The sequence below is a fragment of the Arachis ipaensis genome, chromosome B7 (assembly GCF_059453495.1).
Source record: "Arachis ipaensis isolate K30076 ecotype BB chromosome B7, ASM5945349v1, whole genome shotgun sequence".
In the NCBI taxonomy this organism is placed as follows: Eukaryota; Viridiplantae; Streptophyta; class Magnoliopsida; order Fabales; family Fabaceae; genus Arachis; species Arachis ipaensis.
The window spans coordinates 24,780,050-24,798,178 of NC_142442.1; the positions used below are offsets into that span (position 1 = coordinate 24,780,050).

General features: G+C 34.1%; 2 protein-coding genes across 9 annotated transcripts; one reads left to right on the forward strand and one right to left on the reverse strand.

Annotated features, from left to right (window-relative positions):
- Positions 1 to 166: 166 nt before the first annotated feature.
- LOC148550605 (uncharacterized) lies at positions 167 to 1,841 on the forward strand. The gene is made up of 4 exons (XM_088494551.1): positions 167 to 236; positions 630 to 1,282; positions 1,435 to 1,624; positions 1,711 to 1,841. Exons 1-4 carry the CDS (start codon positions 176 to 178, stop codon positions 1,839 to 1,841), a joined length of 1,035 nt encoding a protein of 344 aa, XP_088350677.1. The 5' UTR covers positions 167 to 175.
- A 5,428-nt stretch (positions 1,842 to 7,269) lies between these two features.
- Positions 7,270 to 11,042, reverse strand: LOC107609408 (Pentatricopeptide repeat (PPR) superfamily protein). 8 transcript variants are annotated; one of them, XM_088494017.1, is made up of 3 exons: positions 10,663 to 11,042; positions 10,378 to 10,418; positions 7,270 to 9,908 (listed from the first exon to the last, which is right to left on the reverse strand). In XM_088494017.1, exon 3 carries the CDS (start codon positions 9,852 to 9,854, stop codon positions 7,506 to 7,508), a length of 2,349 nt encoding a protein of 782 aa, XP_088350143.1. In that variant the 5' UTR covers positions 9,855 to 9,908; positions 10,378 to 10,418; positions 10,663 to 11,042; the 3' UTR covers positions 7,270 to 7,505. The 8 variants fall into 8 exon arrangements, with proteins under 8 accessions (XP_088350143.1, XP_088350141.1, XP_088350144.1 ...); XM_088494015.1 differs by having other exon boundaries at positions 10,368 to 10,418; XM_088494018.1 differs by having other exon boundaries at positions 10,378 to 10,426.
- Positions 11,043 to 18,129: the final 7,087 nt, after the last annotated feature.

The following is an 18,129-nucleotide window of genomic DNA, read 5'->3' on the forward strand; positions in this document are numbered from 1 at the left end:
CCGAAATATTGAGTTGGAAGATTATAATAGTGATACCAAGGAGGAGTTTGAAAGTAACTATGAGGTCATTGATCCGGTTGGAGACATAGATCAGGCTGACAACACTATGGAGGTAGATGTGGCGGAGGTGGCAAATGCACTAGTAAACCAACGTCCGTTTGTGGAGCCTACTTTTATGCGCTCGTTGGATTTGGAGGCCATGCATGCACCGAAATTTTCTCAGTATATGAATGCAGGTATGTATTTTTGATACAATGTATGATAGATAAATATTGCAGATTGATTAGATAGCATGACCAACATGTGATCTGTGGAATATCAATTGATCATGTAAGATTTTTTTATTTAGTAAGTAGCATTTGATTGATTATTTATTTTTATTTATTTATTAATTATTTATGTATATTTTATAATTTATTATATATTGTGGTTAATAATTTATTATTACTTATTTATATTTATATTTTGGATAACGACAAATGTTGATAGATTTTATATTTATATTTATATTTATTTTATTACTTATTTATATCTATATTGTAATTTATAATTTACAGAAAGATTTTAACTGTTAAGACATATATTTAACAATTATTTATCGAAATACATATTTTGTGGTGTGAATGTAGCAGAGCTTCCTGTTGTGGCGGATGGTGAATTCACCGTGGGAATGAAATTCAGTTCTAGGGAGGCAGTGATTAAGGCGATGAAAGATTATACAATCCGTCGAGGCGTAAATTATCGGGTGTATGAGTTGGAACCAATGACATTCTATGCTAAATGTACACAATACGGCGTTGGTTGTGACTGGCTGATCAGGGTTAGTAAAATGTGCAAGAAGTACTATTGGGAGATAAGGAGGTACAATGGTAGTCACACTTGTACTAGAGCAACCATTTCTCACGACCATTCGAAGCTGGGTTCCAACATAATTGCAGAAGCAATTAAGCCCTTAGTAGAAGTTGACCCATCTATAAAGGTGCAATCAGTCATTGCGGAAGTACAGTCCAAGTTTAACTATACCATAAGTTATCGCAAAGCATGGTTAGCAAAGCAGAAGGTAGTGGAGTCAATTTTTGGCGGTTGGCAAGCTTCATATGAAGCTTTTCCCATATGGTTTGAGGCCATGTGTCACAAAGAACCAACAGCAGTCGTTCACTTTGAAACAATGCCTGCATACCAGGGTGATGACTTGGTTCCTAATATCTGTGTTTTACATCGAGTCTTCTGGAGTTATTACCCTTGTATTAGAGTATTCAGACATTGCAAGCCAATAGTGCAGGTAGACGATACTCATTTGTATGGAAAATATAAGGGTTGTTTGTTGGTTATAGTTTCACAGGATGGCAACAACAATATAGTGCCTATTGCATTTGCTATAGTGGAGGGAGAGACATCTGAGGCGTGACACTTTTTTTCAGTAACTTGCGACAGTATGTGGTGACACGTGACAATGTGGGCCTTATCTCCGATCGACATGAGTCCATCAACTCAGCTATTGCTCGGCATAATGGAGCCTGGTCTCCTCCTAGAGCTTTCCACATGTTTTGTATCAGGCATATAGAGTCAAACTTCCTGAGGAAGTTCAAGGCTCCGTACTTACAAAAGCTTATCGTCAATATAGGTAAATTTGAATACAACAAAATTTGTTATTGTTTCAGATTCTGTTATAATGCATGTTTTTACAAGGAGGCCTTTTGTTTATCATAGGATATTCGAGGACGGTTCGCGAGTACAAGATGCGTTATCAGCGATTATGCGAACGTGGTGAGGCTTACACTAACTGGCTAGACCGGATCCCACGTGAACAGTATGCTTTGGCGTTTGATGGTGGTTACTGATAGGGTTATATGACCACCAATCTAGTGGAATGTATCAATTCGGTCTTGAAAGGAGCACGCAATCTCCCAGTCACTACACTTGTTAAGGCAACGTTTTACAGGCTTAATGAGTTATTCACAAGAAAAAGAGCTGAGACTGAGGCTCGTATTAATGTTGGACATGTATTCTCTGAGCTTGTGACTTCTAAATTTCATGCGAATCAGCGGGCATCAGAAAATATCCAGGTTAGTTGCTTTGATAGACAAAATGACGTATTTGAAGTATGTGAGATGCCGAGTGGAGTGGAGTATGTAGTTGACCTACGTCGAAGAGTATGTGACTGTGGTGAATTTCAAGTGGACCGGATTCCGTGTCAACATGTATTTGCTTGTTGTGCAAATCAGCGGCTTGATTGGCAAGTGTACGTTCATGACGTATACAAGATGGACCAAGTTCAAAGAGTATACCGAGCTAGGTTTAGGCCACTAGAGAATCCAACAACGTGGCCTGTTTATTGTGGACCTCAATTCATAGGCAATTCATTTCTCAGACAGGTTACCAAAGGTCAGCCAAAAATGACCCGCTTCTTGAATGAGATTATCACATATTAACATTCATGAATCCTACAAAACGTAGGCATATATCATATTAATCAAATATAACTATAATTAATTAATTAATAATATTTAACATTTTTCCAATCTCATTATCACATAAGCAGTATAATATAATTAATAAAACTTAAATAAATCTAAAATATAAATCTAATTATTATTATTATATCCAATAAAACTATATTTCTAATATCTAATTTTTATTTATTTCTTAATAATAATTATTATTCGTTATTTTATATTTATATAACTAGAATTTTAAACTTAAATAAATCTAAAATATAAATCTAATTATTATCATTACATCCATTAAAAATATATATTCTAATATCTAAACCTATTTATTTTATAATAATAATTATTAATCATTATTTTATATTTATATAACTATATTAAACTCCTCAATATTATTATTATTATTATTATTATTATTATTATTATTATTATTATTATTATTACCGTACCGCAAATTTTTTTTAATCATACAAAATTTATTAAATTCATTTTATAATTTACTGTTACTAACATAATTAACTACCTAAACCAGGCTAAATTAAATTAAACTAACGGTCACAATAATAACAATAATAATAATATATCTCAGTTAATTAATTACTTGCTTATTTCACTAATTATATTTAGAAAACTTCAACATTTTAACTAACTTTCAGTACAATACAATAAAATAAATTTTAATTACACATCTCTCTAATTAACAAGATACACTAATTAATAATTAAATATTTAAATAATATATTTATAATAACAATTAATTTAATTATTATTCAAAATCTTTAAAATTTAGGACAATTTTCCATAATAAATAAAGTAGCTTCCAATATTACCAATATACACAATTTGCAAAATGGATATCAAAATGCATTTTTCTCATAAACTATGTAAACCGCGACAGGGGACCCGCGGTTTACAAATACACGAAAACCGCTACAGGGGTGTCGCGGTTTACGTTCTAAGCCAAAATTAACATAATCCGCGATAGGGGTGTCGCGGTTTATGTGTGAATGAGTAGTGTGCATAAACCGCGACAGGAGTCCAGCGGTTTATGCGTTAGTATAAATACGTTTCAGGGTATCGCGGATTATTCATTTGTAGTTGTTTCCAGGTTTTTAGAGAGAGAAGGAGATGTTTTCTAGAGAAAGAAAGAGAGAAAAGTGTGGGTTGGTTGAGCTTGTTCGGGCCGGGACTCTGGTGGAGGAACGCAGTCTTTACAGGCTCAACGGCGTTGCGCTCGTTGCTGGCAGCATAAACGAAGAGGTTAGTTTGGTTATTTTTAGTTGATGTATTTCGTTTAATATTTTTCCAAGGCTTATGATTTAGGTATTTAAATTTAGATTTAAATTATTATTTTAAAATCATAAAATTTAGTATTTAATTAATTTAAATTAATGTCTTGAATTATTTATGCAGGTTTTATTGAATTTTGTGATTAGAAAATAGGAGCTGTATGTTACCTGTTTAAACTTTAATATTGTATTTTTTGTGTTAGATTACTTTAAATTAGTGTTGGATTTTTTATTTGTTTGGTTTCTTCTGTCACATGCTCCAGCCGACTAGGTGTATTTATAGTGTCCGGAGGCAGCAGAACATGCCTCTGCATGACATGATCATACCATATCTGGAGAGGGCTGGTTTGTACCACCTGGCGAGGCTCAACGCGAGGTGGTTCTAGTTGGATGAGCCCTTAGTCAGCGCTTTCATTGAGAGGTGGCGTCCTGAGACACATACCTTTCATATGCCTTTTGGAGAATGCACTATCACGCTGCAGGATGTAGCATACCAGCTGAGGCTGCCCGTGGATAGTTTACCTGTATCCGGGTGCCTTACAGATTTTGAGAAGCTTATGGAAGAAGGCAAATCGGCATGGGAGTGGTTTCAAGAACTGTTTGGCGAGCTTCCACTACAGAATAAGGTAAAGCAGTATACAGTCTACTTCACCTGGTTTCATGAGAGGTTCAGGGTGTTGCCGGATGATGCTACAGAGGATACCGTACGCATATATGCACGGGCTTATATTATGATGCTGCTTTCCACTCAGAATCGAGATGGGGGTGGGTGGCCCCATGGTAGCCTTACCGTTAGGAAAGCCGGGTGTGGCGGCAAGGCATTGAACAGTCTCGCTCTTGTGAACACTGATCATAAGTGGCAAAAGCCGCCGGAATTCCAATTTATTGTCTATAAGCTCTCTCACACACTAATCCCTACGGGTTAAGAAAGAAATTTTTCTCGCCCTAAAAGTTCTAAGGACTAGCCGCATCTTTATCTTTATGATCTCAAGGGTCAGGACTTTTTGTCCTATCCAAAATTGCATAAGTAAAGATAAGTACAAGAGTGGAGATCGGCTTCATATACGGTGGTTGCCCTTTGTGATGAGGCTTGATGATATGGGCAGTTATAGTTGGGGGTCGGCAGCGTTGGCTTGGCTATATCGTTGCATGTGTCGGGTGGCCAACAGAAACGTGACAAACTTGGCAGGCCCCCTGCAGCTACTGCAGTCATGGATTTTCTGGCGGTTTCCTAGCCTCAGGCTGCGGGGATTCGACGCCTATTCCTTCCCATTGGCTTCTAGGTATACATATCTGCACAGTTAGACTTGAACTGTAACTTTTTTTTATTATGGTTCTACCTGTTAACTAGGTCATTAGCAATTTATACATGTGTATAACATTGTATTCGTTCAGGCAGGAGCCGTAGCTCTGTTTATTTTATGTTTTCATTGATGATACCTATGTATGTCTGATTTGTCGTGTACTTTTGTATTATGTGATGTTTCCATGGACTTATGTATGTGTTACGTATGTTTTATTTACCATGGACTTAGTTTATTTTATGTTTCTGTACACTGCTCATTCACGCATAAACCGCTGGACCCTTGTCGCGGTTTATGCACACTACTCATTCACACATAAACCGCGACACCCCTATAGCGGATTATGTTAATTTTAGCCTAGAACGTAAACCGCGACACCCCTATAGCGGTTTACGTGTATTTGTAAACCGCGGGTCCCCTCTCGCAGTTTACATAGTTTATGAAAAAAAATACATTTTGGTATCCATTTTGCAAATTGTGTATATTGGTAATATTGGAAACTACTTTATTTATTATGATAATTTGCCCTAAAATTTATTTTATTCTACTGTTCCCTTCTAACAATTAATAATTATATAAATATTAATATATACCTACACCACTTAATAATAATTAGAGAAAAGGATAAATAGGTCCCTGACCTTTTGTCCCGCAGACATTTTCGTCCCTGACCATTGAAAAATACTTTTAAGTCCCTCACCTTCACAAAACTTGGACGGATCAGTCCCTCTGTCCAAATACCTCCGTCAGGGACCGATCCGTCCAAATGTCTCTGTCAGGGACTGATCCGTCCAAGTTTTGTGAAGGTCAGGGATTTAAAAGTATTTTTCAATGGTTAGGGACGAAAATATCCGCGGGACAAAAGGTTAGGGACCTATTTGTCCTTTTCTCTAATAATTAATACAATAAACTAATCTTAATGTTATTATTATTATTTAGATTAAATTAAATTATTTAGTAAAAAAAATTACATAATCAGAATGACCAAGATAATTAACAATATGTAGTTCTGGACGATTAACATCTTTTATTTTTGGTATTCTTGGCATTGTTGATTTTTGTTCTTCCTCCTTGCAGCAGCTTCTTCTTCAATTTTAGCTTTGCACCTTCAATGGAAAAAGAGAATGGGAAGAATGTGGGCGGGGTTGGTTGCTGGAGAATAAGGGGGTTCGAGTGGGGTTGAAAGGGATGGGTGGGTGGGGTTTCTTGGTTTTGAAAGTGGATGCACGGACCGGCTTGCTGCATGCATGACATGTGGCCGTTGGTACGCAAATCGGACGGTCCGATTTGTGTAACCCTGAAGTCCGTAATCGGACTATCTGATTACTTTCCTGAAAATCGGACCATCCGATTATTTCATCGCAGCCACCACACCCTAGTGAAACATGCCAGACTCCAATATTGTTGGTATACACGATGCTGGGCTCCATATCAAAATAAAAAAAAGTGTAAACTCAACTCTTATTTTATTCCATGTAAATGCTAGCACAATAAAACCGTGAATAAATTAATTTTCAAATTAAATTGGTTTAAGACGTATTTTTGTTGGTGTCTTGGTTTAAGAATTAAGATGTATTTGCTTTCGTAAATTAGATTCAGCAGTATATTCTACCATAAAATTGAATATTTCCACCATAAAAAAATGAATCAACTCATCGTGTTTTGGTTGATCAAATTACATCTACCTGGCCGAAAAAAATGTGTTTTATATAATTATTATTCTTATTTAAATTATATTTATAGATATTATATGACATTATTTTTATTTCTAATTTAACTCATTCATCTTATTTACTAAAGTTTTTTTTTTATTTTAATGAACAATAGTGCATTAATTACAAAATACAATGAAACTAACAAGTAACAAGCAGTATTTCTATTATTCTATGCAAAATGAAGGTGATATGTGTCTTGTAAAACTAGCAATAAAATCAACTACCGAAATATAGAACATCAGTGCATTTGTATCCTTAGCATTGGAAGGAAAAAAACATAGGAAGCCAATTGAATTTGTCACTAATGAGATAATGCTGTTTACAGAATACAGCAGTATATTAGACTATGGCCAAGTGAAAATCGATATTTTGTACAAAGTCGGAATTTAAATAAAGAAAAAAAATAATGAGAATTGGTTAAGAGAGAAATGGTTTTAGACTATGTAGTGAGTGTTTCCATGTTTGTTTCCTCGACCTTCATACTAAACCTGTTATGTGGTGTGAGCATATGTTACAAATTCTTCTATTTGTTACAACCAAATTAATAGTAATACAGAAAATCTAGAAGTCTGAAAACTTTCCTATAAAAACAATGTGTTATCCTTTGCATATTGACATTACATATTTACATTAGTGTTTTAACCCATAAATTCATGAAGGAAAATCTGAGTATAAAAGTTTACATGTCAAATTTCGTGAAGATGATGGCTTAAAAGAGAGAATACTTGATTGTTGATTCTCACTTTTTCAAGTCAAGCCTACCCATCTTTTGAAAGACAGTGCCGCTTCTCTTTTTATGAGTTGGGATTCTGTTTGAACCTTTGGAGCCTTACCTTTGTATAGTGTTTTGTGATATTTCAAGAATAGCATTCGGTACTTGTACTTGTCAATAAACATGTTCCCTTTTTCCATCATTGTCACAACTTCATTCGCTCGAGCAAAGAATCCACCCCTCACAAAAGTATAAAGCACAGAATCGAGAAGTTCCTGATCAAACTTCATTGAGATTGCGGAAGCAAGAGATTTCATCTCACCCCACAGCTCTGTCACTTCAAGATACTTCCCTCCAACAGCAGCATACCCAGTCACCATAGAATGGAAAGTTTGTGCATTCGGTGTGTGGCCTAAGCTTCTCATCTTCTTCAGAGCATTCTCTGCATCTTGCATCAGTCTCTTCTTGCAAAAAAAATGGATTACGTTGTTCCAGTCATGAACTCCATAATCCACACTCTGTCCTTCCTTGATTTCCTGCAACAGCCCTTTCAGTAGTGCGGCTTCATCGCTCTTTGTACCAGGTTTAGCCAGCATGCTAGAGTCTAGTTGATTAACTTTCGGAATCCTAGCCTCTTTCATCTCTTTAAAAAGTTGGAGTGCTCCATGTGTATCTTGCTGGATCACCTTGGATTGAATCATTGCCTCATAACAACTTGAGTCAAGTTGGATACCGGCCTTCTTAGCATCTCTCAAAAGTGACGTGACATCCATAGCCCTGTTTGCTCGACAATATGCTTTCAAAAGAGAGGCATATACAGATGAACCGGTTTTGACTCCAGCTAGACGCATCTCATCAAGAAGGTCATGTGCTTGATCTAACCATCCAAGTGAAATGCATGAATTGATGACATGAACCAAGGCTGAACTATCATTGGAAAATGGGGAATCTTCCCTTTCTGCTTTGAGGAGAAACACTGTCAAATCCTTCATCTTGCCAGTCTCTAAAAATGCTTTAACTAATTTCACATAAATCATTTCAGTTGGTTGAAGTATACCATGTACGGTTGTAATCAAGTCAAATTGCACCTGCAACTTCGCTAGTAAAGAATCAAGAACAGCTTTTGATTCTGCTTCGAGTTTTAAGAAATTTCGATCTCTAGAAAACTCCTCATAACATAAGACAGCATTGCCTGATGGCTTGTTATTTTCAAAACTATCCAACTCCCCATTGCTTCTCAAACTCTGGAGAGAAGCCAGTCCAGGAGAATATTTATTATCAGTTGTAGCAGCATTAACCATAAATTTGGCAGCTGCAAGAGAATTCCTTGCTTCCTTAGCCTTCCTAAGCATTTCCAAAACCATGTTTGATGCGGATTCTAGATCCCCAAGTTTCAAATGGCACGTGAGTAAACAATTATAAAATTGTCGAAACTGAACATCAGTTAGATTTGGGGCTTCCGCTATGTGCCTTTGCAGCTTCTTAAGCTCTTCTCTTCGCCCATTTCTCTCATACACGTGTGCCATTATTATCAGTAAATTTGCATCAGCTTTGGCACCAATTCTCGGCATCAAATCAAGAAGCTGCTCTGCTTTCCTAGATGTCTCAGATAAGAGACACCCTGCCAAAGCAATGTTAAAAGCTGTAGCATTAGGCTTCATGGCTATCAAAGGTGCATTGCTCTTTTTACGCGGATCCACTCTATTGTTTTGGAACAAATAACCTATTTCAAGAATCAACTCAGCAGCAAGATAACTTCCATCAGCTGTTTGTGACATGTGGGCCAAAACAGCAGACCAAGCATTAACTGGGGGGAAAAATTCCATATCTATCATTTTCCTCAAAATAGTTGATGCAAGAACAGGTAGTCCAGCTTTTGCAAGGCCAAAGCTAAGGTATATAAGAACCTCCTTTTCTAACAAAGTTTGTTTGCCTTCCTCAATAGCTCGATCTACCAATTCATAAGCCCTTTCTAACCATTGCATATCAAGGCCATCCACATAACTTGTTACCAGTTGGTTGAAGACAGATTTTCTAGGAAATCCCTCCATCTGCATGTGTTGTTCAAATAACTTCCACGAATAACCTAATTGATTCCCCGCGATAGCATTTTGTATTTCCAGGCTTACTTTTGCTGGGTCTCGAGCCTGGACCAGAATTGTTTCAGGCACACTTGAGAAATAAAGTTCTTGAAAGGTAACTTTATTCTCTAATCTGAGAAGACGTGCTTGTGAACTTGAGTTGGCTAAATAAGAGCTAATAGATTTAACAATTGGTTTGTGACAGCTGTTGTTGAAAACTTGGGCAACACTATGACGGCGATTGGCAATAATGAAAGCAGAAGTGATATCTGGCCTGATTTTAAGTTTTCTGATTGTAAGCATCTTGAACTGTCAAAAATTTGCAAAGCAAGATCCCAGATTGAAGTCAATCAAAATCTGTAGATTGGCAGTGCTTGTTATCGAATTCCATAGACCATACAAATAACTCATGATATAAACCACACGGAATAAGTATTATCGTGCATTGAAAAAGGTTTAACAAAAGTATGTTTCCCTTTTTTTTTAATTAAAAAAAGCCGCAGAAAGAGATTTTGTATCAAACAAAACACTCATAATCCCTAACATATATTCATGAGACAAAGGTAGTAAAACTCGCGAGTCTAACTAAACCTCTAGAGCTCTCATAGACTTGACTCGCAAAGTATTCTACATTAATAATTTAATTTCACCAATTACCAATCCTGAAAAACATATCAAATTATCAATATCAAGTTTCAACATCAACATCCTAAGTTCCTAACCTATGTATGCTATATCAAACTATCAATACCAAGTTCCAGCATCAGATACGTAGATTCATAATTAGTAACAAATAACAAGTAACGTCAGAAATACCTGAGTATACGTGAAAACATGTTTGAGCCCGAGTCTTCTCAATTCTACGACCTAAACCCCTAACTTGTACAAGTTAAGTTAACTCACTAGTTTGACAGACAAGAGACAACCATAAAAAAATTGAGACCGAAATTTTCAAAAGAAGGTTAAACAGCAACTCAGAAATAGCAAACTTATTATTAATTAGGATAAATAAATCACATTAATAGAAACTTGTTATTAATTAGGATAAACTCAAATTCGTTAATGATGAAGCAAATTCAATGAAAAAATTGAGAGAGCAGTAAGTCTTAACCAGGGACGAGGGAGGGCAGCAACCACGGCGGAGAAGGTGGGAATCGACGGGGCTAAGAGGTGAGCAGAGATGGCCGGAAAGGAGAGCAGAGAGGCAAGTAGACCAGCGGGTGGCAGAGATGGGGGTGACAGTGATGCGGAAGGGCAGAGACACTGGCGGCAGCGACCCGGGCGGACAGATACGTTGGCGGACAGAGACGCTAGCAGCAGCGCGCAGGCGACAGAGACGCGGGCGGCGACGCAGGAGGAGATGCGGAGAACGGAGCAACAATGCCTGAGGCGAAGACTCTGGCGGAGTTGGAAGACAGAGAAGGAGAAGGAAGGGGAGAAGAGGAAGGTAGCAGAGGAAGGCGGCAGCAGCAGGAGCCAAGGTAGGCGCTGGGTTGTATTGAAGAGGACTAATTCATATGTTTTTTTTTTAATTTAATTATTTTAAAATAAAATTAATTAAAATATTATTTATCAAATACTTATATTAAAAGTTTGATTGAAAGTAAATATTTATTGAACATTTTTAGAAAATAAAATTTTGTTGGAGTTGAAATATATTATTAAAATTTTTTAATATTAGTTTAAGTGTTTAATAAAAAAATCTCAATAATGTAAATTTTAACTAAATAATTTTATTAATTAAATAATACTATATCACACTGTTGTTTATTAAATTGATTTAATATATATATATATATATATGGTGACTTCTGTGGTAGCCCAAGTATCCCATGACTAAAGGTGGCTAAGTATTGACTATCCAACCAAAGCTTGACATTTGGCAGGATTGTTTGAAAAAAAAATCTTTTAACCGACTCCCTAATCAATAGTTACATTACATACTGTGCTGTAAAATTTTTTCAATAACCATAATCAAATCCACCCCACCTCCTCAAGTGCATTACTATGTCACCGTTTCGGTTCTACTCAGTCCTCATCTTTTCGTTTGCCATCGCGTCCTCGGTTGCTGCTTTCCCTGCCTACGCCAGTCTCTTCACCACTACCGCAGCACAAGAAATATCTCTGTTCATCGCTGTCCTACCATCAGCGCACGTTTCCACCACTGTCAGCACTCTCAGGCACTTCTCCGCCATAAAATTGATGGAGGCGGTGCTCTGCAATGTCTTCGAAACTGTCTTGAAAATTTTAGAACGGACAAGCTCGGCTTTCGCTGACTGAGACATCGAAACCGAAGCCAAAAGTGACAAAATGCCGCCGTTAAAGCTCCTCAGTTCCGTCGTTCAGAAGCTTCACGAGCTGCGACAAAAATAAGCCTAGCATTTCTACCTTCCACACTTTCACCGTTTGGATTGAAAGTTTCCGGCAAAAAACTCCAAAACTCTAACAGATGTGACCTTCGATTTCACAGATCTCTTCTCAAGAGTAAGAGCAATCGGTGCTAAGCGGATCAAAAATAGCATTTTAGTTTTAAAATTACAAATTTGTCATTGGAATACTCAAATTTACCACACATTATAATCATTAATCAGGGAGTTGATTAAAAATTCTCTTTCAAACATTCATGCCAAGTGTCAAGCTTTGGTTGGATAATCAATACTTAGCCATCCTTAGCCATGAAGTATTTGGCCACCGTAGAACTCACCTCTATATATATATACTTTTAGATAAAATTTAACAAATTTTTTATTATTATGTGAAATTAAATTTAATACAATAATTTTTATTTTAATGTTAAAGCAAATATAAGACACACATCTATTAGTAATATATTAAAATAGAATTTAAGGTAGTCTTTAGATGCATTATTAGTTTTATATTGTAAAATAAATAAAAAAAGAAGATATATAGAATAAAGAAGTATAAATAATAGTAGTATTCACCATAATTACTATTTCATTATAGGGAAAGTATATGGAATCAAAAGATTATCAGCAAAAAATTAAACAAAATCATATTAATTTATATTAATAATTAATTTTAAATTTTTTAAATTTAAAATTTAAAAATTTAAAATTAATTAAGTAAACCTAATTAAAACCTAATTAAAATCTATAAAAGCCTTCATCTTTTCTTTCATATTAACTTACCCACCTCCAACAATCATATACACGGACCTCTTTCTCTCTCACCAATGCTGCTAGAAGCGCCGGCGACTTCCATGCTCTCCGCGACGCCCTCAACAAGCGCATTCAAGACAACCGCTTTAACACGAAGTCCACCTTCGACTTCATCACCGGCAAAACCTTCTCCTCTTCCTTCCTCGAAGAAGAGCTTAAATAAACCGACATTGCCGCGAAGTTTCTCGCTCCAACGCACTCCATCGTTGTGATTCTCTTTCTTCTCTTTTTTTTTTTTTTTGCTTTTGCGTTTTCTTTGTCGTTTTGAAGGTATACGACAGTGTTTTGCAAGTTACTCGGTGACACTCAGACCATGGTGAGACTTAAAAACGACGATGTGTTTAGGACAGTAAGTGGTCTCTCTGTAAGTGTGAGCGGTTTTCTGTTTCAGGGTGATAGGAGGATCCGCGGGGAGGGAGGGAAGGAGAGACATCAATCCAATCCATTCTCACATGCATTGTGTGTGTTTTTTTAATATAATATAATATGGATCTTGATGATGATGCAGGTATATTTGTACGGAGGTCGGGTTACATCTTGAAAGAATGAACTTGGGGAAGAATTGCTATTTGTCAGTATTAATTGTAAAAAAATATTCATTTTATATGAAAAAAAATATCATAATACTTAACAAAAGAAGCATTCAATTATATTTTAGCAAAAATAATTAAATATCTATTAAATTTAAAAAAAATATGAAATTCTTAAAGAAATAGAGACATTCATATTTGCAATAAAAAAATTCGAAAAATATATAAAAGAACATCCATTTAGTATGAAAAAGAAACATTCTGATACTTAGCAGAAGAAACATCCATATATATTAACTCGTAGAGATTTTGGATTCACCCAAAAGTATTTGGCTGATTTTTTGCTAATACCCTTTTGGTTCCCTAGCATTGCTCTTCATTATAATAATAGAAGTAATTTATATATTTACTAGTATTATATATATATATTGAAACTTAAGACCTACAAGATATATATAGAAAGAGAGAAACTTTTATATGTTATTGTAGTAGTGGGTGTGTTGTATCTCATGCTATGAAATCTTATTTATATGTGTACAAATTCAACTTTTATTAAAGGTTAGTGTTTGTAATAATCTTAAATCTTTTTCTTGAAAACTACAGTCGCCCCGTATCATTAATGGGCATCCACCTCATATCCACCTCATATTCTTATCAGAACACTTTCTAGTTTTTTACTATTATGTTACATCAGTTTAAGTAGCTAATTTACACAACTTGAGCACAATCTTTTATCTTTACATTATGCCATAAGATTTTTATTGTACTTTTATTTCCTCATACTAACCTATCTTTATATAATGTTATAGGATTATTTTTTAACCTTAATTTTTCATATTCTCGTAACCTTTATTTTTATGTAAATTACACTATTATTTTTAATTAAAATCTAATTTCTTCTCTTCTCTTTTCATACTCATCACTCATTCTTATATATAATATATAAATCAATATTTATTTCGCACATTATCTTTATTTCCTCTCACATAATCTCATACCTCTTTTTTTTTCTCTTTCTTTCTCTCTATTCTTACTAATTTTTTACACAATTAAACTTTGGTTAATGACCATAATTTTTATTTTTATTTTTAAATATACTAAACGTATGTATTAGGTGATTGTATTCATTAATTTTTTATTTCTTTGTGTAATTATATTTATAAGTTATATAATATCTTTGTTGCCTATATATCACTTCTTTTTTTAACAATTTTTACATTTTTTAATATCATTTTGTAATAATATTATTAAAAATATATGTTGTTATGATTCATGAAAAATAAAATTAAAAAATTGATGTAATTTTTAATTATCAAAAAATTAATAATATTCATACTTATATTTTATCTAATAATTTTATTGTTGTACCATAATATTTTAATATAATCTTAAAAAACAAAAATAACTATTTTAAAAATAAAAATAAAAATAATTATATAAAATTAGGTGAATAAATTTTAATTGAATATTTTTATTACTTATAGTTTAATTTATGTATAATTTTATTTTTTATAATTATTAAATTTTGAATTAATTTTTTTTTAAAATTGTCATTTATTATTAATTATTATAAAATTTAAATTAATTTTGATATGCTACTAAACAAAATTTTAAACTTCTTAATCAATTAAATTTAATCTATATTATTATTAAATTGAATTATAAAATAACGGTTATTTATAATTATTATCTATATTATATATTTTTTTGTATTTTTTTGTTGAATAATAATATTATTAAATTATATATAAATTATCAAATTAAATAAATATATTGTATAATATTTTTTATAAATTAACTTTTAAATTTAATATTTATGATCTAATATATCTTTAAATAATATATGTAATATTTTAAATTTATATTATATAATATAATTAATTTAGTTTTCGTCGCGCGAATCTTAATCTACTATGTATAATTTTACAATATTAGTTGAAATCTTTGTCCCACATATTGGTGCATAGATCAATCTCTAATCATAGAGATATATATTTTTTTAAAAGTTAAAGAGCTCAACACACTAAGTGGAGCAATCAGGTCAAACAACAGGAAAAGAAGAACAACTCCAAAAGGTACTAACAACCAACAGGAATGGGATCCACGGGTCATTTTCGGCATAGCCATCAACAACGTTAGGACGGGACACCACTCCATTCGTCGTAGCTAAGCCTGGTTATGTGAATAATATCTTCTACGCCTTTAGTTTGATTCTGAAATATCCTCCTATTTCTCTCCAACCAGATGTGCTAGATGATCGCACAGAAGCACCTCAAACACTGCTTTTGAACCTCTTTTCCACGCGGCTCCTTTATCCAACTTAAAAAATGGTCCTTCATCATCCTCGAAAAAGACCAGAACCCATTATTTTTATGTTTGAAATTTTAGAATCTAATTTTCGGAAATAACTAATTATTCCTAAGAATAATTTCTTATACAAAATTCTATGCCAATAAAAAAGTAAGTCTTTAATATTCTCATGTCAAGATAACAAAACTTAAGGTATATAAAATTACTATATCTCTCAATTATTATTTTTTTTTTCAATAAATTCTTTCTTTTATTGATATTTGGATTATTTCAGAAATTAAGACTTGATTTCCAAACACATGTATAATAAAACAAACGTATCAATGAATTTATTCTTAAAAATATTAATAATAATTCCAATCAATTTTAGCACTGAACAAACATTTTTTTTAGTGCTGGGGTATAATACTCCCAAACATCATATTCAAGAGAACATAATTTTTTAACATATATATTTTTAACCTTAAAACAACTGCCAACTAAATAATATTGAACCTTTGAGACTAATTAAAAACAATTTTTTTTTTTTTGTTTAGATGCTACTGCGTAATGCAAGGGGGAAAAAAATCATCTTTGTAAAAAGTGACATTTATGTTGTAAAATAACTAAATAAATAAGAAAGAGATAACAAATATAAATATGAAATATAATTAAATAACTCTAGTAATATTCACCATAATTACTATTTTAATATAAAAGAGATGATTTATATATATATATATATATATATATATATATATATATAATATATGTAATAACGTATGAAAGAAAGAGAGAAGAAAAGTAAGTGTAAATAGAGAGAGAATTGTTATTAGTGTATAAGAAGAATATTATAGTAAAAGAGGAGAGAGGAATGCTTTATTTTGTATTATTGTGTGTTGTACGTAAAGGCTATGATGCCTTATTTATAGTAGTACAAAATCAACCTTCATTAAAGGTTGGTCTTCAAATTTCTTTCTTGAAAATAAATCTCTTTGCATGGGAAAGATTATTAACCGCCCAATTGATAAATGGGCATTCATTTCATGTTTATCCCAACACTCCCCCTTGAATGCCCATTAAGGATTATGCCTCGTTAAAACCTTACTAAAGAAAACCCAATGGGAAAAAACCTTAGTGAAGGAAAAAGAGTACAATATCCTTTAGTGATGGGGACTGCCTCATTAAAAACCTTGTCAAGAAAAACCCAATGAAAAAAAAATCTGACCAAGGGAAAAAGAGTACAGTCTCCCCCTCTTGCCGACATCATTTAATGTCTCGAAATCGGCGCATTCCAATCTCATGTACCAATCTTTCAAATGAGGATTTTGGGAGTGATTTTGTGAATAAATCTGCCAGATTGTCACTTGAGCGGATCTGTTGCACATCAATTGTCCCTTGATTTTGAAGATCATGAGTGAAGAAAAATTTGGGAGAAATATGCTTTGTTCTATCGCCTTTGATGTATCCGCCTTTAAGTTGAGCAATACATGCTGCATTATCTTCAAACAGGATAGTTGGAGCTATCTTATGATCAATCAGTCCACATGATGACAGAATATATTGGATCAGACTCCTTAGCCAAAAACACTCGCGACTAGCTTCATGAATCGCCAGTATTTCGGCATGATTAGAGGATGTTGCAGCAATCGTCTGTTTCGTAGACCTCCATGATATAGCTGTTCCACCATATGTGAATAAGTATCCTGTTTGAGATCTCCCTTTATGTGGATCAGACAAGTATCCAGCATCTGCATAGCCAACTAGTTGTGACTTGGATCCATAGGGATAAAACAATCCCATATCAACCGTCCCATGAAGATATCGAAAGATTTGTTTGATTCCACTCCAATGTCTTCTGGTTGGAGAGGAACTATACCTTGCTAGTAAATTCACCGCGAATGATATGTCAGGTCGCGTATTATTAGCAAGATACATTAGTGCTCCAATGGCACTAAGATATGGTACTTCAGGACCAAGGATATCTTCATTCTCTTCTTTAGGACGGAATTGATCCTTTTCCACATCCAAAGATCTTACAATCATTGGGATACTTAATGGATGTGACTTATCCATATAAAATCTCTTCAAGATCTTTTCTGGCGTGTATTTGCTTCCGTGGCTATTTGCCCTACTGGGACATCAATTCGAATTGGGGCATTTTCCGCCCTGCCACGCTTCTGGCGTGAATTTGCTTCAGTGGCTACTTGTCCTACTGGGACGTCAATTCGAATTGAGGCATTTTTCGCTGGTATGTAAGATTTGGTTATCCTCTTTGTATCGGAAAATGCGTCGGGCAATTCATTTGCTATTCTTTGCAAATGTATAATCTTTTGAACTTCTAGTTCACATTGCCCTGATCGAGGATCTAAATGCATCAACGATGATGCATTCCAATTAAGTTCCTTTCCAGGAAGCTTATTCTCTCCCCCTAATGTTGGAAATTTTGATTCATCAAAATGACAATCCGCAAACCGGGCTTTAAACACATCACCAGTTTGTATCTCAAGATACCTCACTATAGAGGGAGAATCATATCCAACATATATCCCCAATTTTCTTTGGGGTCCCATTTTGGTG

What these genes read in the sequence shown, in the direction of transcription:
- LOC148550605 (XM_088494551.1), top strand. Translation starts at nt 176, where the DNA reads ATGCGCTCGTTGGATTTGGAGGCCATGCATGCACCGAAATTTTCTCAG. An exon ending in TTCTCAGTATATGAATGCAG is followed by an intron (nt 237 to 629) that starts GTATGTATTTTT and finishes GTGTGAATGTAG; the next exon opens with CAGAGCTTCCTGTTGTGGCG. An exon ending in ATTGCAAGCCAATAGTGCAG is followed by an intron (nt 1,283 to 1,434) that starts GTAGACGATACT and finishes AACTTGCGACAG; the next exon opens with TATGTGGTGACACGTGACAA.
- LOC107609408 (XM_088494017.1), bottom strand. Translation starts at nt 9,854, where the DNA reads ATGCTTACAATCAGAAAACTTAAAATCAGGCCAGATATCACTTCTGCT.